General features: G+C 40.4%; 3 protein-coding genes across 5 annotated transcripts; 2 read left to right on the top strand and 1 right to left on the bottom strand.

Moving 5' to 3' along the window:
* Positions 1-6,034: 6,034 nt before the first annotated feature.
* sod2 (superoxide dismutase 2, mitochondrial) lies at positions 6,035-17,394 on the bottom strand. Of its 2 annotated transcripts, none has more exons than XM_051071849.1 (5): positions 17,253-17,394; positions 7,692-7,897; positions 7,479-7,595; positions 6,813-6,992; positions 6,035-6,663 (listed from the first exon to the last, which is right to left on the bottom strand). In XM_051071849.1, the coding sequence occupies exons 2-5, from the start codon at positions 7,777-7,779 to the stop codon at positions 6,518-6,520; spliced, it is 531 nt and encodes a 176-aa protein (XP_050927806.1). In that variant the 5' UTR covers positions 7,780-7,897; positions 17,253-17,394; the 3' UTR covers positions 6,035-6,517. The 2 variants fall into 2 exon arrangements, with proteins under 2 accessions (XP_050927806.1, XP_018531498.2); XM_018675982.2 differs by lacking the exon at positions 17,253-17,394 and adding an exon at positions 8,509-8,637.
* wtap (WT1 associated protein) lies at positions 9,755-16,517 on the top strand. Of its 2 annotated transcripts, none has more exons than XM_018676015.2 (8): positions 9,755-9,955; positions 10,541-10,578; positions 10,706-10,761; positions 10,857-10,915; positions 11,092-11,219; positions 12,428-12,606; positions 15,029-15,183; positions 15,305-16,517. In XM_018676015.2, exons 2-8 carry the CDS (start codon positions 10,549-10,551, stop codon positions 15,955-15,957), a joined length of 1,260 nt encoding a protein of 419 aa, XP_018531531.1. In that variant the 5' UTR covers positions 9,755-9,955; positions 10,541-10,548; the 3' UTR covers positions 15,958-16,517. The 2 variants fall into 2 exon arrangements, with proteins under 2 accessions (XP_018531531.1, XP_018531530.1); XM_018676014.2 differs by lacking the exon at positions 9,755-9,955 and adding an exon at positions 10,005-10,108.
* On the top strand, positions 17,293-21,490 carry acat2 (acetyl-CoA acetyltransferase 2). The gene is made up of 9 exons (XM_018676018.2): positions 17,293-17,441; positions 18,405-18,539; positions 18,701-18,882; positions 19,332-19,449; positions 19,535-19,678; positions 19,785-19,907; positions 20,020-20,174; positions 20,267-20,377; positions 20,537-21,490. The coding sequence occupies exons 1-9, from the start codon at positions 17,393-17,395 to the stop codon at positions 20,705-20,707; spliced, it is 1,188 nt and encodes a 395-aa protein (XP_018531534.1). The 5' UTR covers positions 17,293-17,392; the 3' UTR covers positions 20,708-21,490.
* Positions 21,491-21,517: the final 27 nt, after the last annotated feature.

Below are 21,517 nucleotides of genomic sequence, written 5' to 3'. Positions count from 1 at the left end.
AGCTTTCCACCGTGTATTGGTAAAGGTTAAGAGGGAAAAACTGCAGACACAGCTCATTGTGTTGGCGTATATGGAACTGCTAACAGAATTTATGTGTTGTTCCACCTCATGTGCACCCATGAACATGCAACTTTGATCAGGATGCCACTGGTCAAGTTCAAAGCTGAAACATCTTAACTCTTCCATTGAGGTCATGGGTATGTCAAACTGAAGTAAGTATTGCTTCATGTTATTTGCTGATGGATGTTCACATTTTCACACACAAATTTTTACATAATTTAAGATAAATGTCAGATATCAACTCATGTTTAATAATTATTTTGAGGTTTATTGCTTTTGTGAATTTAACTAGAATACTTTTATGAAAAGTGTGTGATGGAAAGATATTTTACTACATATATTAATGTGTAAAGCTATAGCAAGACAGATAAATGAATCTGTATGTTGCTGAAATTAGCATATTGCAGATATATAGTGTCCACCTGTCATGGTTGTGTGAAGACTGAGTCAGGTACAGACAAAAATATGCCTAAATTAGTGAGGCTGAAGTGTCCAATGGGTGGGGTGGTGTATTTGAAAGGGTTAGAGGTTAGAGTTCTTGTAGCATGAACTGAAGCCAGTGTTTTAAAATTAAAAGTAATGTTTCACCTCTCTTCATCCCAACTCTGCACATTGGTGCTTACGCTCACTCAGGTTATTGAGCTGTTTTGTCCACACTTTGTAATATCTGTTGCTCAATCACCTTGTAAAGACAGTTACTGATTAGATAAGCTCTTTCTTCTTTGATCTTTCCCTTCTTGCAGCTTTCTCTCGCTCATGCTTCACTCTTTGCTGAACTGGTACCAAAAATTCCATAAACATCAGGTAATTTCTTAGAGGTCAACATGTGCATCTAAGTGATATCTGTACTAATGGAGCTAAGACTACATCAAGATTGCTCTATACATAGTCACTCAGAAACATATGTACTGTAAACACTGCATAGAGCCAAAGAAGAGGTACATGAAAGAATAAACTCAAATCTTTCTTTTTGTATAGTCTCTTCTATAGCTGATCAACTCAGTTAATACAGAGACTACATTTTTATACTTTCCTTCTAAACACATACTGCATGTCTGTCTTTCAGACCCTGCATTGTCCCACAAATGGTAAAATATCACATACCTGCCATTTAACAATAATCTCTACTTAAATTTGTGTTTATATTTGAGTAAATCAGCAGCAAATCCTCGAGAACAGGGTGATTAATGGTGATTTCAGCTCTTTCCAGCCTTTCCTAAGAGGGAAACCAAAGAAGCTGCCTGTCTAGCTACTGTCTATCACCTTAAAACACATTTGAGGATACCTGGAAAAAGTGAGAAGGAGGAAGGTTGGTTTTTTTATGTTTATGGAAGTTCTTTGTTGTAAGAGGCCACCTGGAGAGACTGATATGATTTAAAATACGGCCACTTGTGTTTTCTGTTCAACCCTGGGGGACCGACTGAGCTCCAACCCAATAAGAAGTCAAGTCTGCTGAACATGAAGGCACCTTATTGCATGATAAAAACTCTAGTCTCTGGTTATCCTCCAGTTTCTCTCCACATCTTTTGAGTCTCTTCCCCTCTGACATCCTGAGTGCCCGGCCAAAGAGGATCTGCAGAGTGCTGACTCTCAGCAAAGGATGAGAGGAGACGGCCAGATTCTGACAGAAAAACGTATCCGCTCACTTGATTAAATCCGATGGGATTATTGAACCAAAATCCAACAGGCTTAATTGCCAAGATGAATAATACAGAAATGGAGGAGGCAGCTCCACAAACGATGGATGTGGAAAGAGGCAGGCGAAGATGCAGTTTCCAAACAACTTTTAAACAAGGTACTGGGATTGTAAGCCTTTCGCTTTCAAGCTTCAAAAGCTGCTCCAGTATCACTGATTCACAAGCCTGTAAAATTATTCATAAACTGATGCAATTATTGTCCATTTCATAGGGATAAAGCTATTAGTTCTACAGTTTTTATCCTTGTATGAGCTACATTTGGTCGTGAGGAGAGATTTTAATTTATTTTTTATTTTTATTTTTTTAAAGAAAAGTCAGTGATCTCCATGTGGATTTGTCAAGCTTGGATCAATCCCACACAAACCCAAATGACCCCAGGCCAGTGGTGATTTATCACACTCTGCTGCCTAAACGTTATCCACACGCCTTTAGACTGACTGGTGCAATGTGACTGTTACATAACTGAGAAGAATTAACCAGACACAGTTACGCCCTCTTGCTAAAACAATCTTTTCCTCTCTTTTTCTTTAAAGCAAAGTCTTTCTTGAAAAAAGATTTTCAGGTGCAGAAATCTTAACTGCTCAGATTAAACAGAAACACAGGCAGAAGAGAACAAGTCATACAGAGCTGATGAAATATACTGTATACACCTATACTTTATTCAAGCTCTTGGGGATGGTTCTCTGTCTGCCTGGTGTTTTCAGCAGCCATGACGAATCAATCACCCTGTCAGCCTGAGGTATCAGAACTTCCCACAAAACCCTGTTGCCTCAGACCTACTGAAATGTCTGGTTCCTGGCTCTCAGCGCCTATTGGAGAGCTCTCCCCCCGCCAAAGCACTCAGACTTGGGCTCAGACCCAAACGGGTGCCCTGAATTTAGCGCCGTCACCCTCTCTGCCAGGAACAACGGACAACGAATGCTGGAAACTTTTACCTCTTTAATGTTGACACTTCACTTTTTTAAATGGCTTTCCAGTCCAAATGGGACAATGACAGCTTGTGTAGGGCAAACAGCACAGGCAATTCACATCAGGGAACAATGTGGTACAGCTTTGTAGGGTGGAGTCTGGTGGAGCCTAGAAATGTGATGACAAAGCTGTAAGGGATGGGGAGGCAGAGGAGAGACTGAAGATGATGACCTCCATCCAGGAAGGAGTCATATGACAACTATGCATAGCTTGGATAACAGATTTGCTAAGAGGTAAATGACTAGTATTGATTTTTCACTGCAGGTGTGTGAATGGTGGAGAGCAGTGGTTCCCAGATATACACCTACAGCCCTGTCAGATTAATTCAAATACCCTTTGACTTACACTCATCCAGTTCCCCATTTGATCATCTGAACTGAGCTGAACTTGGATAATATTATTGATAATGTTACAATGACAATTTTCATTTACTTGAATTATTGATAATAGGTCAGTTTGGCCAAATTTGAATCTTACTACTAACACTAGCCTTAGCTATTTAAACCATTTATCCGATACACCTATTTATCCATTTCTTTAAGCAACTATTTCAACCATTTATCTCTTACTTTAACCTTTACTTTAGCTAACAAGTTCAGCCATCTATTCATTATCTGTTCCATTTTCCATTCCTTTCAGCAATTTAAATTGATTTTTTAAAAATCTATTTCAGCTATAAACCCCACTTTTAGCCATTTCAAACATCCATCACTACTTCTAGACACCATTCAACTGTGTTTCAATTGGATTCAATAGGTGGATGCATCTATTTTCTAATTAAATTGCATGATGTCTATTCAGATTAGCTAAGCTATAAGATCTTTCCATGCACCCCCTGCAGAGCCCTATAGAGGAATGCCAGTTTTACATCCATCCAACCACACATCTGTCTGTCAGTGTTTTATACTGTTTCTGTGTTCAGAAACCTCAACAAAAGGTTAGAGAGGCAAAGAAAATGGCAACAAGTCAGAATGACTAATATGACCTTATTTTTTTAATGTTTTCTGTGTGTGTTTTTCTCTCTCAGCCACCCTACAGTTACCTCTGAAATGTGGGACAACATCAACAGTGTTATGCAAGAAAAGGTCAAATCTGTGTGTGGCAAAGCTGGTCATAATTTTACTCTTAATGAATACAGTATAGGATGGGCATGCACTTCCACCACTTATGCCCTGACATTGAAAATAAGGATGTGAAACAAAGCCATATGTGAGTCTCACTGCATGCTTGTGTGCACCCACTGAGAAACCACACCAACAGTGAAGCTCGTATCTCCTACGAAATGTATATTTTTGTGTTTGAAGAAATCTAAACAAAACAAAAAGTGAAAGTTTGATCAACATGTTACATCATGTAGGTTATGCTTATGAGCATTAGACGGACATTCTGGTTCCTGATGGAGACTAAAAGCCACAAAGTTGAACGTGTGTGTGTGTGTGTATGGACATTTCCATGCATGAAAATACGTTTTAGTTGCAGTTTTTAGAAAAGTAAGTGAAGGGAGAAAAAAGAAAGACGGATTTCAAAGAGGAGTTAAACTCAGTTACTGAGACATTTTCCCAATATTTTCCTCTCTTCCTTTCCAGAGGTTAAAGAAACTCTATCCTGAGTGAGTTCCATCTTTTTTACGAGTTGTGGAAGAGGGAAATAATTTTTGGCACACCCAAGCTTTTACACAGCAAAAGTAGGCCACATTTAGACAAACCATCATCTTATAAATGGGGGGACTTATGTTTGTAAAGGCTGGCAATGTCTCCCAAATGAAACTACTTCAAGTTTTGTGTGCTTGTATTTATGGCTCTGATAAATTTGAATCAACTCTTTGTCGTTCTTTCCAAAAAGCAGTCTGAAGTCAGCTGTCATTACTTTGTCTGTGCTCCCACAGCCTTTCTGCCACATCAGTAGTTTTGATACGTATGACAAGTCCCATAAGGCCAGACTTATGGCCAGACTTAGCAATCACTATCCATGTAACAATAGAGTCAAGCTATGCCAGTACGTAACAGTTTACTGATCTATTTGCAAAAAGTTTCAATCAAAATGGTTTGAATGATATGTTTTCATTTTTACTGATTCATTCACTAATTTCATTAAGTCAGCCAATCCCTTCAAAAATTAGGCATAATTCAATACAACTAAAAGGCAGCTGGTTCCATTATTCAGGTTGGAGTCTGGTTACCATGTGCTTGAACTCACAGTGTCCACTGAAAACTAGTTCACCTCTACATCATGACACCACCTCCAGGAAAAGGGAGAGATCTCTGGAATGTGACATTCCCACTGGCAAACTGGTCAGTCCTAATCACTGACAGGAAGAGAGGAGCCACTTGGATGACATGAGTGGATCGACTGGAAGCCATCTGTGTAAATACATTACATTAAACTTGTCCTTTACATTATTTTGAAGGTAGGTAGGTTGATTGAACACAAAAAAATTCATTGTACTGCTTAGGGCCTTTAAAATCTACTGTGAGTTGTAAGCATGAAGAAATGAATTGACTAACTTTTCTAAGTCCATGTCTGAGACATAACTACATAATCACATAGTCTCAGATAGATATGCACTTGATAGTTTTTGGGGAGGGTTTTACAAAGAAAAAATAATACATATAAGCCACTGACCCAGAGCATCTCCAGAAGTAAATCTTTGAAAACACTGCCCTCTTTTGGTAATGCTGTAGAAAAGCAGAGTGCAGCAGATCATACAGCACACACTATTATAAGTATCTTAAGTTGCAACTATTGTGATTTCATGAGGTTTAAGTCATCTAGTTTACAGTGCTGAATATGTACTTTAGATGGTATTTATTGTCCTTAAACACAAGTGTTTTGTTAACTAGGGCTGACGTCAGCAGCAAGACCAGGGATTCTCACGAAGTACAGTTTTTCTGCTGAGATTTAAATGTTTTGATTGGACCAAGGCCAACTCAGCTTTGGTCTTTCTCTTTGGCACTTTCTTTAAAACAGTGCAAAAATGTGTTGATAGCTATCATGTAGTGCCATTGGAAATGAAAGCCAGGAATAAAAGCCAGGGAGAACTCTTTGAAGTGAACTTGTTTGAATTCTAATTTACATGCCTCACCAAATTTGGTTAAAAAATGCTAACTATGGTTATCTTGAACAAGCCTTAAAAACTTCTTCTCAATGACATTGACCTTTGTTGTCCTCTAAACAGAAATGTTTAAATACTAACCTCTGCACTGGTCACGGTTACAATCCCTGTACTTTTTACATTTTCTGACATAACTTTAACAACAGGGTCTTGAAATGTCTACTGCATACAGGAAGAGAAAGTAAAAGAATCAAGCTTGTACAACCGAAATCCTATAATTTTATTATTATACATCAAAAACATGGACTGCAATAACATTGTCTGATTTTAGTGTGACATATTCTGACAATTCCACAGCTCACTGAATATGCACTCTGGTTATATGACACCTAGTATGGCAGCCAGTATTTGGGTGTGATTAACAAAAGCCAGCCTTGATGTGGAAGGTAGCTTTTATTGTGCGCTTTGAAAAAAGTCTGGTGGTTCAGAACAGACCTGAGATTAAAAAAGCACTTGCAGATAATTTCTTACATTTTTTTCAACTCGTGTAAGTTTTCCATAAAGATAATATAATATGCATACAGAAACTATTTCAAGTGTTAGTTTAATCAGCTTCCATGCAACTGACCACCAACACTGATACTCGATGCAATGTCAAACTAGGAATTATTTGCAACTACTGTTTGATCCAGGTCCAGGTCAGGGTAATGAGTTGATGGAGAAGTTTGAGGGTTTGATTCTACTTTTTGGCAATCTGAAGACGCTCAGTCACGTTCTCCCAGCTGATTACATTCCAGATAGCCTTAACATAGTCTGGCCGCACATTTTTGTACTGAAGATAGTAAGCATGCTCCCATACATCAATACCGAGGAGAGGGATGAGACCTGAGGGCCAGAAAAGAGAATCAATTTCTCTCAGACATCTCTTATTATTTTTTTTAATTAACTAGAGACAGTGGGAGGGGTGGGGTGGGGGGCGTATATGTAGAGAGGAGGTCTATATTCATTTGTAGTTTGTGTTGTTTTCCACTGACCTGTTGTCCCCTGCAGAGGATCCTGGTTAGCACAAGCTGCGATGCGCAGTCTTCCACTCTCCTTGTCGTAGCCCAGCCAGCCCCAGCCTGAGCCCTGCACTGCTACAGTAGCTGCAGACATCTTCTCCTTCATCTTCTGGAAGGAGCCAAAGTCCCGCTTGATGGCTTCCATTAACTCCCCTATAAGAGGTCAAACAAACAGGTGCTATCAGGGCAACACTAGAAAGCATTTTCTGTAAACTTAACATATTCATGTTGTTTATCTTTTCTACATTATCTGGAAAAGAACTGAAAATCATCCCTCTTGGTTTTTTTTTCCCCAGAGGAAAATGTATTTTATGCTAGCCAGAGAATATGTTATGTTAACGGAGATCCTTGTATAATATGTCAAAGCAGCATTTTGACCACTAGGGGGCAGAATGACTAAATAAAACAACCTTAGTGCTGAAATTACACCAGCTTTTGGTGGTATCAGGTTCCTTTGAGAAACACTTCGACCATGTTTCAGGCCATGAGATACATCTAAGTTAATTGTGATAAAATATACATACTTTACATAACATGGTCATTTATGTTCAGTGTTACTACACGAAATTAACTGCAAAACAAACCAGTGTAAGAAAATTCAAAGAAGATGTACACGTTTTGAATATGTTTCTGCCTTACCCTGTGGCTCGCCTCCACCATTTGGAGAGAGGTTTGTCCAGAAGATAGTGTGGTTAATGTGGCCTCCCCCATTAAACTTGAGAGCAGGCTGGAGGGCAACCTGTGTCGTCACATCCCCTAAAATAGAAGACAAATAACATCCAAGTGAATAAGAAGACATCAGATCTAACAGAAACACGTGGCTAATTAATGCATACAAATTTGCATTTGTACCCTTTGCCAGTGCTTCCTGATATTTCTCCTCTGTAACATTGAGGTTGTTAACATATGTGGCATGGTGCTTGCTGTGGTGCAGCTGCATTATCTCTGCACTGATGTGGGGCTCCAGGGCTCCATAATCGTAGGTCAGGTCAGGGAGCGTGTGCTTCTGCCTTGCTGCAGATACCTGGCTTATTGTCTGGCTGAGGCTGGCTGCACACCTGAAATAAACCAGGAAATTATTTTCCAGCAATGCCACAGGTTTGAAGTATCCAACATACAGGGGCAACTGGCTTACATATGTATCTAATCAGAACTAATTCCTAACTTTTGCTTTCAAAAATAACTTGGCTACCAGTGATGTCTGTGTCATTACAATTACATAATATTAGCACAAGATGGCATGGCACAGATAGGTCTATCAGTTGAAGTTTGAGCAACTGAGTGGGAGTGACCTAAATGTCTCATGCTGTTTCTAGATTAAGGTGCAGTAACGTTGGTCAGATATTATGTGAATGAGCTGGTGGCATCGAGTTAGCTATCGATGCACAATCGTGTCCAGAATATCACCACATTCAGTTCACAATCCACACAAAAGCCCGTGAATGCATGACCATGCAGTAATTAAACAAAATATTTTATTTGGTGCGCCACAGGCTAACCTAGCTGAGTAGCTAAACCAAGTTAGCATCCTGCCTAGCTAACTGCTAGCTTTGAATAAACAAATGTCTTAGGTTCATGAACAACCGCTGCTAGCAGGAGTCAGCTGTCCTCATTCATTGTGCACTTTGAACAGAGTAATGGCACCAGTGTAAATTGATGTCAGCTTTACCTGCGTATTTGACCAACTCTGCAAAGCATGTTCATGGTAGTGCTCACAGGACACGGCAGACACCATAGACACACTGTAACTGCCCTTGAACTGAGCAGTTTCAACTTGACGGCGCAGTCGACCGTACCATTAATGTCACGTGGGGGTGTTTGCAACATTGTGCAGGTTAGATACACCTAAACTGCGACAGCTGAAGACACGACTTCTCTAATAAATATATAATATATAATATATAATTACATTGTGATGAACTGATCGGTGTATGTTGAAATATATTAAAACATTTTAGATCATACGTTTTGCCCCTCCCCCTTCTGTATCATTCTTCAACGCACCCGTCTGGTTGGGTTTCAGTGGCCTTAATAAAAGTGCATTAGATCATATGAACGCACCGCAAGTGTAATTGCATATTGTGTTGTAGAAATTGTCCTTCGGTGTATTCATTTAAATTAAATGCATTTTTCATCTTGAAGCATATGGAGTTAGAGTAAAATAAATAGTACGTAATAAAATGTAAAATAGCAATAATAATTGCAAACAAATGTGTATAAGAAGGCTACATAATTTAGCATAGTTAGAAAAACTAACAGTAAAGAATCACGTGAACATCCCTTCTACCCTACCACAACGGAGGTAATGCCAGAGATCGTCTATTTTGAAGCAAATGAATCACTCACGACTTAAACGAACAAGATCTAACTATTTGAGGAAACATTTTCAGTTTTCAGTTGTAACTCATAATTGAATTTGATGCATCAGAAAAATTGTGTATTGAGGCTTTGCATGATAAAAGTTGGGTAATGCTCAGCACTTTAACCACGGCCACGGTTTAACTACAGTAAAGGAGCAAGCAGTGATACTCATGGTGGATTTAGGCTATCTACAGGTCATCTTTTTGAATTGTCATTTGATAAATAAGGTGTCATCAAAAATAGACAAAAATGTCCATCATACTGACCCAGAGGCAAAGGTGGCAGCTTCAAATTGTGTGTTTCATTCAACCAACAGTCCAAATTAAAATTATATCGGTTTAAGATTAAGGAAACCAGCAAATATTTACAATTGAGAAGATGGAAAAAGATTATTTTTGACAATGATTGATATTAACTATTAACAATTCACTGTTATTTATATTTTAATAGATATTCGTTGACCAGGAGCCTTTCCTCTTGTACTTCTCAGCCACGTTTTAGGATCCGGAAATCGCCGCGGAGTGAGAGCTCTGTTCATTTTCCCCTGTCTCTGGTCGTACTCTGCAGCAGCAGCAGCAGCGGCGCGGTCAGAGCCATTCTGTCCTGCCTACGGTGAGGAAGATGATGGTGATTACGCCGAAGCAAGTCGACTACATATAAATTCACAACAGATATCTCGGCGTAGTGGTAATTTATCGTCTTTCAAAGAACCACCGAAGCCAAGGGGTTCAGAAACATCGACGGAAACGGGTCTGGTAAGTGTTTGTTTGACGGGTGAGGGCCTCATATCTGCAGCCAAGAGCCCGCTAGTTTCAGGAAAAGGAGCGCAAGGGAGGGAGTCATTTCCTTCACCGCCATTTTGTGATAACAAGGAGCCGAAAACAGAGCCAAGAATCGCATGCTGCCAGGTTGAACATAAAGAACATATACTAGCTTAACGCCACAGTTTCATAGCCTCTGTTCATTTTGCCAGCGGATGCTAAATGTTGTTAGCAGCCGAGAGTTAACCTTGGTTAGCCTATTTTCTATTCCTTGCTATCCATCGCTGCTGCCTGCCACACCAGCTAACAATTTAGGCTCGACAGCTTTTATTAACTGGTAGTTTAAACTTTTATGTGGTCGGTCGGGTAAGTTAACCTGGTGGTGACAAATATTTATCATCATTCGTTAGCAGGAAACCACAGCATTTGTAGCAACTAAGCAAAGTTGTCATACAGGTTAGATTTCAGTGCGTGTGGACAAATAGACAACGCGTTACAGCTAAAGAAGATGCAGTCGCTACAACACACGACACCAAGCTATTGATTAATTATTATTATCTTTTCATATTCCATTTCCAGACTTCACAATGACCAACGAGGAGCCTCTACCCAAGAAGGTGAGTGTTTTTTCTTGTTTAATAATTTTATTTGTCATATGTTATTAGCTTCTTCGTGTCTCTATGAGAGCTTAGCTAATGGGTGGGCTTCACTATCTAACCTGTCCCTGGTTTTCTTTTCATACAGGTTCGCCTCAGTGAATCTGACATGAAGACCCTGACCAGAGAGGAGCTGTGCACAAGGTAAACAACAGCTCTGCCGTGGGAGATTAATTATATTGTGGGGGAAACTTGATCTATTGAGCAGTTAATGTTTACACATCTTCTGCTCCTCTCAGATGGAAACAGCATGAGGCATATGTCCAGGTCCTGGAAGCAAAATATGCAGAGTTATGTTGTAAGTACATCTGCTGTTACATAAATGTTATCTAATACAACATGAACATGATTTTTCCTGCCAGCATCTTTGACGACAAATAATCACAACAGCATGCACGGTACATCACTAAAGTTGGCGCTTCATGAATTCTCTTTTTGATGTGTTTTCTTTTCTGCCCCTCTTCACCGCGTTAGCCAATGATGTAACAGGACTGAAGGAGTCGGAGGAGAAGCTCAAGCAGCAGCAGCAGGAGTCTGCACGCAGGGAGAACATCTTGGTTATGCGACTTGCCACCAAGGAGCAGGAGATGCAAGAGTGCACAGTATGTATCTATTCCTCTACTCTCTTAATGTTTTTGTGACTGAGAGCATTTCGTGGAGTTGTTCATGTCAATGTTCAGAGCTTCAAACAATTGTTGGTGCGCTCAGCAGCTCCTAGAGCACGACTGAACTCTTCTGTTCTCTGTAGTTACTGATGCTCTTTCCTCAGTGAGCACTTATGAATTAGTAATAAGGTATTACACTATGCTATTTTTATTTAATTCTAAGTGAAGTCTAGCTGTTGTAGGGCTGCATCCAACCATTACTTTCATCACTGATTAATCAATTATACCATTAGATTTTTAATTATTTATTTTTTGAAATTGCTGCAAAAAGTAAAAACAGTTTATGAGACATTGGTTAACTTAAAGTGGCAGCCATGTATCCAAATTTAAATTTTCTTATCTCCTGCCAGACAGCTAATCTATTAATTGACATCATTCCAGCACTGTACTGTACTATATATTCATTTGTGTGTCAAGGAGGGCATCCTGTGCTTTTATCAGACTGACAGCTTAGCGGATCACCCTGTAGCTCTGTGGCAGCACATGCCATTCTTGTAGGGCAACTGAGGTGAGCTCAACACAAACTGCCAGGTGGAGGAAGGGTTTTAACCTTGGAGCCTAGTACTCACTTTTATGCACTGTGCTTTAAAGGGTAGGAGAACATCTTCGGCTGAATTACATAAACACTAGTTGTTGTGTTTTGAGGCATATTACGCTTCCTGCCTTTTATGTAAATGTATTCAAATCTTTTCTGTGAAAAATTGTGGTTGAAATAATTATGATGTTGACAGGTGAGTTTTTTTTTGGTCGGTCATCCTTGAATGAAAAATCTTTGCCGGGTGTGTCCAGGGAAGAAACTCATATCTAACAAAAGCTGTCATTGCAGAATTTAAATTGCTTAAATTTAATTCAAGAGTAGTCACTACAGTTTTGAGAAATTAGTATTAATAGAAGTATTTAATTTTGAAATAATCTGAATTTTAATGGATTGACCATACTAGTTAAAAGCCATCCGATGACCTTATGAATATTCCTGGATTTTAGAACCAGAATATTTTAGTTAACCAGATTTTTTGGTATAAATGCTAATGTTGCTCCTTTGGCTGGAGATTGGTCAAGCTAAAAGACATAGTTTTTATAACACACCTTACTAGAAATGTACTACACTTCATCGACCACTAACTCCTGTTTGTTTTATCCTGCAGACCCAGATTCAGTACCTCAAGCAAGTCCAGCAGCCGAGTGCGGCCCAACTGCGGTCATCCATGGTGGACCCAGCCATCAACTTGTTTTTCCTCAAAATGAAGGCTGAACTGGAACAGACTAAAGACAAACTGGAGCAGGCCCAAAATGAACTGAGTGCCTGGAAATTTACACCTGATAGGTAAAGACAATCAAAATAACTCCCCCCCCCTCCTCAAACAAACAAAAAAAAGTCAAGACTTCCTCACGCCCCCCACCCTCACTCTCACTGCAGGCATGCAGGAACAATGGTGGGGGGGAAGGCTGACACATGCTGTACTCACCACGAGACTCAGACTTTACAGAAAGCCAGTCACTGCAAAACAAAACTGTTTTTGTACTCTTGCACTGTGCCAGCTACATATCACATAACCTAACGTGAAAAGACAGTATGGTCAGGTGACACTTGTGTTTCAGCTCTCTCCCCTCGTATCCCCTCACCGTCCATGGGCCTGAAGGAGTCCGGACTGTTCCTGAAGAGGTGGTCACTCACTCCCCGACACGGATATGCCCTCCCCACCCCCTCAGCTCAAAGCAGACAGTTCACATATTAAATAGGGGGGTTATGGTGGAGGTTGAGTCAGGCAGGGAGCATCCCTAGCCTAAAACAGCAGTTGAACATTTTAAAGACAATTCCCATACTTGGTTTATAAAGACATTTAACTGTGGATTACACCACACACATACCTGCTAGTCTGCCTGAGAAACGTAAAGACTTTTTGGACAGTCTAGACACATTGCAATAACATGAGGAAAGTTCTAGGATTTAAAAGTAAGACTCTGGGGGGAAGAGCCGCTAGAAATGATGTTAAGACTGTGGTTGGAGCCAGATCCTTGGTCCACAAAGGGACTATGGTTCAGGCATGAGAGTCCAGTCACCTGTGTCTTTGAACATGGGCCCACTCACGGTAGAGTGTATTTACATGTTTTATTTTGTGACTTGTTTCTTTTTATTGGCATTTAATTTCTTTCTCTTGTTTCTCTAAAGCAAACACTTACTGCAGTGTGTGTGAACCGAGAAGCACGATTGGCTTTGACTGATTACACTTGTGTAAAATTTGCACTTTAATCGTGAATTGAGCTTTGCTTTGCTTAATTCTCTGGATACATATCAAAACACACTGCTGTAGGTGAACCGAGTCCTGTTTCAAGTTGTGAATGCAAATGTCTTTAACAAGTCATGTTATGAGTTGATGAGAATGTATTTATTGTATTTCTGTGTATTTTTATGATTGACCTCACAATCTCTCCCTCAGCTATTTGCACTTTTAGCAGGTTAGACTTTTTTTTCTCACCAGTGTGGCACACATATTTAGCCACTGTTTTCACAATAAGAGCACACTGTGGAATCTGTTATGTTTTCCTGCTTTTAAAAACAAACGTTTCCCACGCTTGAGGCAGTGAGATTTGAACTGGCAGTGTATACACAGCCTGTTGACAGTTAAAAACACATTTTTCTCCCCAGCGTCTTAGATAAATTGATGGTTTTGACTTAACTGCTAATTGAGAAGAAAGTAGCTCTTGTAACTGACTAAAAATATGTAGTGCATGATTGCAATTTTACAGAGTAACATACATGGTTTTTGAGCTAGTTTGAAAGTTTAATGACTTCTCCTTTCAGATTATGATACAGCTACTGAACAATTTGCCTTTATTGTTCATTTCAATGTCCTCAGGACTTCCATAGGCATTTATAGATGGCAGTTATCTACGGTTTGAAATTATTTGTATGTATTTCATTTATGTGCAAATTCAGCATCTTGATTAGGGCTCCTTAAAAGCATTATCACAATAATTGCTAATGTAAAGTTAACAGGTGTGCTGGATTGTCAGTGGATTCATTAACCTGTTGTAAAGTTGAGAAAGCAGCTCCCTAAGCAATTTATTGTTGAGACACCTGTTCTTATGTATTTAAAGTTACGACTACACAAAACCAGTGCCTGGTTCTGCAGAGCACATTTCCTTTTTGCTACAGGTTGATATTTAAATTGTAGGTTTTTTGTAGTGTGTCATCCTAATATTATTCTACTCTGTTATATTTTTGATTCTGCCTGTTCTTCCCACTCAGTGATGCAGCGAGTTCATTTGAATTTGAGATTTTGGTAGCAACAGAATTGCCACTGTTATTTTTAAAGTGCTCACTTTTCTCCAATATGCAACAGAATGAATAAGTTACAGTGTAACAATGGGGGTTTCAGTTCCATAGAAATGTGGGTCATAGGTTCCTTTTTGGTTTTTAGCCACAGTGAGGACCATAAAATATGAGTATTCATTTTAATGTAGTCACAAAAGAGTCAGATTGGACTTTTACGAAGAAATAATTTACACTTATTTGTACAAACAGATTTCTGTTGGTGGGTTGTTGATAATTTTATATTGCATTGGAGACATGAAAGCTGTGTTGTGACTAGGAGTCATTTAGGAATGGCTCAGTTAAAAATTTTCTGTTGACCCTTGGTAGACTGGGAAGTGGGTCAGACAGTTGGAACTGATCAGTGGCATCTCTTTGCCTTTTGTGTTCGTCTCTTGGTCACTGTGTGATGTGAGACTTGTTTCCCTTACAGCCAAACGGGGAAGAAACTGATGGCCAAGTGTCGAATGCTGATTCAGGAAAACCAGGAGCTGGGCAGGCAGCTGTCTCAGGGACGCATTGCCCAGCTGGAGGCTGAGTTGGCCCTGCAGAAGAAGTACAGCGAGGAGCTGAAGAGCAGTCAAGATGGTGAGAACACAAACCTGACTGTTTTTACTGTGACTGTTTGTCATGTTCACGACTTTTAATGTGACAGTGATTTAACTTTTGACTTTTTTCTGTGTCTATTCCTGATCTCCATCGCCCACAGAGTTGAATGACTTTATCATCCAGCTAGATGAGGAGGTAGAGGGGATGCAGAGCACCATTCTCGTCCTGCAGCAGCAGTTAAAAGACACCCGACAGCAGCTGTCTCATACTCAGGGGGCTTTGGCCGGTCCCAGCAGGACTTCACCCACTGCTTCTGGCTCATCCGCTGAACCGTCCGCCCAGCCCGAGCAGGCCAGCACACCGTCTGAACCAATGGGCAAAGACTACGGGAGGGTCTCCAACGGACCAAGCAACGGCAATTCATCCCAGAGGAGCGAGACCACTACACCCAGCCTGTACCGGGAGGTCAGCAGCACCGAGGAAGACTTTCCCATGTCCCCCATGGTCTCCAGCCCTGGCGAAGCTGAGACCAAACTGTCCAACCACTCAGAGGAAGCGTCAGGGAGTCAGACTGCTGCTGGGAGAGGTGGAGGACCTGTGGGTTTCGGGAGCCAGCTGAGCGCAGGGTACGAGAGCGTGGACTCTCCGACAGGCAGTGAGACATCATTGACTCAGCACTCGAATGACACAGACTCCACCACCGACCCCCAGGAGGACAAGACTGCCCTGGTGACCAAGGGCACCAGGACTGCAGGGTCACGGCACGCTCAAAACGGCCTGGACTCCAGCACGAGCGACAGTGCGGTTTTGTAATGTACCTTGACGTGTACTGTCTATTCCTTTTTTTTTTTTTTATACAATATACAAACAAGGCAACAAATGCATAGTCTGTAACACAGCGCTGCTGTCCAAGACATTTTGTTTTCACCCTCCTACCCTTTGCCTATCGTGATGCCTCTGTCACATTTGTGTTGCTAAACGGGGATATAACAGGAAAGGGTTAATGTTAGATTTGAATTGCGTGGATGTATGATTTAAAACTAGTATGTTTCATTCTGCTGTTTATTTGAGCACGTCTATGCTGTTCTTGTTTGAGCTCTTGACACTGAAATCAGGCATCTGGTGTTGTAACTCATCGTCAAAAGTCAGTAAAAATCACTGAATTACAGTAGCTTCGCAATATTCAAGGTCATTTTTAGATGTTGGCCTGTGTTTTGTTTTTTTTTTTAATACAGTTTTAATTTTTCATTGACAAAAAAATTCTGTTCAAAAGATTCTGTTGAATTGTGAGTAGTTTCTATGCGATGTTTATTCTGACTTCAGTCCTTTTCATGTACTGACCAAATACCAATAAAGATTTTTAATACTACAAAGTGAAACCTAGTATTACTAGACATCAATACATTAGTATGAAAACCTATTACTTTACATAAACACATAACCTGTTGGCTTAGCTGAAGCATACGTACATTAAAGGGCTTAGCGGTCAAAGAAAATGTAAGTATTAAACATTTACTCAGGTCAAAGAACGATGAAAGAATTAATGAAATAATATATTGCATATATTTATATCTGTATATTTTTTTTCTGCTGTGACCTATAATCCAGATGTCTAATTTTAAATCTTTTACACAAATCTCAGATGAATACATGTCATTCAAATTACAGATGACATATCAGTAACGTATGCTCAAACTTTAGTAATCTATTGTAAGAAATAAGTGTTACAGCAGTACAAGAAGATCAAGGAGGTATAATGGGACAGAATGCAGATTAGTAGAAAAATACTCTTACGTTAGCTGCATTAAGTATGCTACCCTCACCAGTGTGCAAAAATGTACATGCAAAACCTATAGTGTGTGGTCCAGATCAAAATGGGACAGTAAAAACTGTATATTTAGGATAAATATTAACATGTAAATGTAATATATGTGGAAAATAATCTAACATGTGTTCACTTTACATATATGCAAATATTAGAATCTGTTACACTATGTTATACAACACGTGTTAAATGAGAGACTTGAGCCTGCTCAATGCAGAGCTGACATTTTATGAATGAACAGTTCCTCCACAACACATGGTGGCGCTGTTGTATATTTACTCACCAGTTACAGTTGCACTGACACCATCCAGCGCAGGGCTGACGGGCAGGCTGTGTCAACAGAGCGCAGTGCAGTGTGGACGGACAGGAACAGAGCAGCACTTTGAAGCAAGGACTCAAACTAACAAGTAGCTGGTTATCACCATGAACGCCGAGCCTGTTGTCATCGTCTCCGCTGCACGGACACCAATTGGTAAAGTCACACACTCTGTAAATACCGTTCTCATTCATTAAAAGCAGTTTGCAGCTCTAACATTGCTGTTTTACTGTTGCTACACCTCACTGTAGTTCACTGTCAAATTAGATATTTAGTTGGGAATAAATTACTTCATTAACCATTACGTCTCGCTGTACACGTACTTGTATTACACGAGCTACCTTCACAGCTGAATATCGTTTTCGTAATTAAATAAAGTGGCCGTGATGTCATTCAATTAAATACGCCGAGTGTTGCGGAGCTCTGATTGGTCCGCTCCTGTGTCCGGAGTATTCTGTGGCCACTGATTGGCTGGCTGGTCATAGTGCCACGGGCGTACGAGCCTCCTGCCATTGGCTGCCTAGAATCAGAGTCAGAAACAGGAACAGGTTTCTTACCAAGTAGCCTAGGTTTTTTACATAAGGTGAGTTTGCTTTAGTTTGAAAGTGCATAACAGAGAAACATATATAAAGCACCACACAAGTCAGGCTGTCATAAATATAGAATTGTAAATTACAATAAAAAATGTCAAACAAATGTGTGTAGTGAGAGGAGAGGAAGATGTGATACATTTAATCTGATAGCAAGACCACTGTCTCTCCGTAAAGTCAACACTTATACAGGTCATTCCTAAAGGACACAGAAAACTCTGACCTTAATATCACTTTACGTTGCCAGTGTGCAGTTTATAATATATGTGTGTTACTTTTTTCCTTTGCAAATTGTCACAACACATTGATATTTATGATTTGGCTGCTGTAGTTTTATGACAGATGGTTGATGATCCTCATAAACCCATTCAGGGCTGACATAACTAGTCAATTAATCAATTAGTCAATGAACATAAGAATATTCTGCAACAATTTTGACCATCAATTAATCAGTTGTTACTCGTAGCAGTGGGTTGACAGTCAAGATCATGTGCTTGTATTACAATATTTTTGTCCCATTTTTGCACAGGGTCCTTGAACGGTGCTCTGTCCACGGTGCCTGTGCATGACCTGTGTTCAGTGGTGATCAAGGATGTTCTGAAGCGGGCGGCCGTGAAGCCAGAAGAGGTCTCAGAGGTTATCATGGGACACGTCCTAACAGCAGGTAGATTAAAGTCTCCTCATGTGTGGCAGAGGTCCCTGTATTCATGTATTACGTTAACAGTTGTATTGGGCAATGTCAGATTGATTAGACGTCTCTTGCAATATTGTAATACAAACTTACTTCCTCTCATTGGCGTTCATCATCTTTGTTGTTTTCTTCAGGTCATGGACAGAACCCGGCACGTCAGGCCAGTGTTGGGGCTGGTATCCCCTACCCTGTCCCGGCGTGGAGCTGCCAGATGGTGTGTGGCTCTGGGCTGAAGGCTGTGTGTCTGGGAGCTCAGTCCATCCAAGGTGGAGAGTCCACTGTGGTGGTGGCAGGAGGCATGGAGAGCATGAGTAGGGTAGGTGTCAAGACAAAAAATGGTCACAGTGTGATATGAAATTGCAAACAGATGGATGGAGGAGTTTCTGGGTAACACAGAATATTGACAGTTGTCATATACCAAAAGCTGACAGTAAAGGGGTTCTCAAACATTAAATATTTGGTAGAGTAAGGTGGTGAAAAAGTTTGGATCTCTGTACCAAAAGTTGGGTATTAAAAAAAAAAAAAAAAATCAAAGACAGCAATTAACAATCATTTTTATTATCAATTCAATCTGTCACATACTTTCTGGATTCATTGTTTTGTTAAGAAAAAAAAAAGCATTATTCAGTTATCTAAGTTACAACTAATTGTTGCAGCTGTAAACAAAGTAATTTTGTTTCTCTGGGAAATGTCTGTGGCTGTAATTAAGAACAGAGGCATATCCTTGGTGGCAAGAGGTCTTAACTGTTTCCTTTGACACCTCAGGCTCCTCACACAGTGCAAATGAGAGCAGGAGTGAAAATGGGTGATGCCTCTCTTCAGGATTCCATGGTGGCTGACGGCCTGACGGACGCCTTTCATGGCTACCACATGGGCATCACAGGTCTGGATCGGGTTTATTTCCACACAGCGGCCCAGTGGTGTATGTTGTACGAAGACATGGTGATGATATTTATTTATTTTTTCAGCGGAGAATGTGGCGAAGCAGTGGGGTGTCAGTCGAGAGGAGCAGGACCAGTTCGCCGTCCAGTCCCAGAACAAAACGGAGGCTGCGCAGAAAGCAGGATATTTTCAGCAGGAGATTGTCCCCGTCATGGTGCCATCCAGAAAAGGTAAGAATATCAGGGATTTCTAATCCAAGTTATCCTTTTATTTCAGACAAATGGTCTCCTCCATCTTTGGTGTGTGTGCACTGTAATATTTTTCTCTTCCCTTCAGGTCCAGTGGAGGTGAAGGTGGATGAGTTCCCTCGCCATGGCAGCAACATGGACAGCATGTCCAAACTCAGACCCTGCTTCATCAAGGACAGCAGCGGCACCGTCACAGCTGGAAACGCTTCAGGTTTGAGAGCTGGAGATGATGTGACTGAGATGTCTGCCAATGCAGTGAATATAACTGATATAATTCCTAATTATTAAGATGCGTAAAGCTGCTTCTGTCACTCTTGGTGTAGGTATAAATGATGGAGCAGCTGCAGCCGTCTTAATGAGCCAATCGGAAGCTGTGAGGCGTGGCATTAAACCAATGGCCAGAATTGTATCATGGGCTCAAGCTGGTCTTGACCCGTCAATCATGGGGACTGGGCCAATACCAGCCATCAGGAAAGCGGTGAGAAACAGAAGCAGCAATTAAGTGTAACACAGCATGTGAGGAAATACTTTCTGTTTTTAACATGCATTTATTGTCTTGTTCTGTGACAGGTTGAGAAAGCAGGCTGGCAGCTGGACCAGGTGGATTTATTTGAGATTAATGAAGCATTCGCTGCCCAGTCTATTGCTGTGGTCAAAGAGCTTGGCCTGAATGCAGATAAGGTAATTGTTTAACGGTATCATTCGGTTTTAAAATTTGAAGTTATCTCTATCCCTGTTTTTTAGAGCTGTATATTAATGCCAGGGGTTGATTTACATTTCCTAATTTCACCTACGCATGGCTACACTGAAATGACGGTATCCTTTTTGTCCCTTCCTCAGGTGAATGTGAGCGGTGGTGCTATCTCTCTAGGCCATCCCATCGGTATGTCTGGCTGCAGAGTGCTGGTGACCCTGCTGCACGCACTCCAGAGGACTGGAGGACATAAGGGAGTGGCGTCCCTCTGCATCGGAGGAGGGATGGGCATCGCCATGTGTGTGGAGAGGGTTTGAGATGAATATCTACTGTTGCTTTACAGATTGCACTCACTTATTTTAAATGGATAAGGGATACTGACACTCATTGTTTACACTGCAGGATATGATATAAAACAGTAACAGTTTACCAGTTTTCTTGCAATCACATTACTCGAGGCAAAAGTGGTACAAGTATATGTTGTGATTGTGGAGTATTCAACAACAATTTGCCATTCTCACTGTGAACTTCGCTTAAATTTGAATTTTCTCAGGTTCTAGCTGTAAAGCATGTAACTTAATGTTAGAGAACTTTAGAAGTCTAAATGATGTTAATCTAGTCTATAATGACGACAAACAAATATCGTAAAATTGCTCTTACAACTTGGTGTTAGATGTGCTAAACAGGCACCATCCTGCAGTTAGTAGTAGCTGATTAAGAATAGATGTTATCCTCTAAAACCAGCTGCTTTCAGTTACCTATACAACTGATAAAGTGACACTAAAAATAGACAGGCTTTAGGAGATGTGCTATTTTCTCTGTAAAGCATAGTTTTTAACTTGTGGTGTAATTTATTGGTAATTTTAAGAAGCTTTCAATAGATTTAGCTTGCTCTAAAAACATTCCATTATCTTCCCATGTGGACTTGGACCCTTTTTCTCTGATCAATTGTGCAGACAGCAGCCTTGAGACACAGCTAAGTGCCATAAGGTTTAGTATGCTAGCCTTGTCTAACCCAGTGCTTCCTGTAAAAAAAACAGATGTTTGTGAAAACATTTTCCATCTAGATGATGGACATATCAATAAAGAATTAAAAGCCATACAGACAAAAATGTCCCCTAAACTTT

This window comes from Lates calcarifer, linkage group LG7_1, assembly GCF_001640805.2.
Source record: "Lates calcarifer isolate ASB-BC8 linkage group LG7_1, TLL_Latcal_v3, whole genome shotgun sequence".
Lineage (NCBI taxonomy): Eukaryota > Metazoa > Chordata > Actinopteri > Centropomidae > Lates > Lates calcarifer.
Note: the sequence above shows the minus strand (reverse complement) of the source record. Positions and strands in the feature narration are given on the sequence as shown.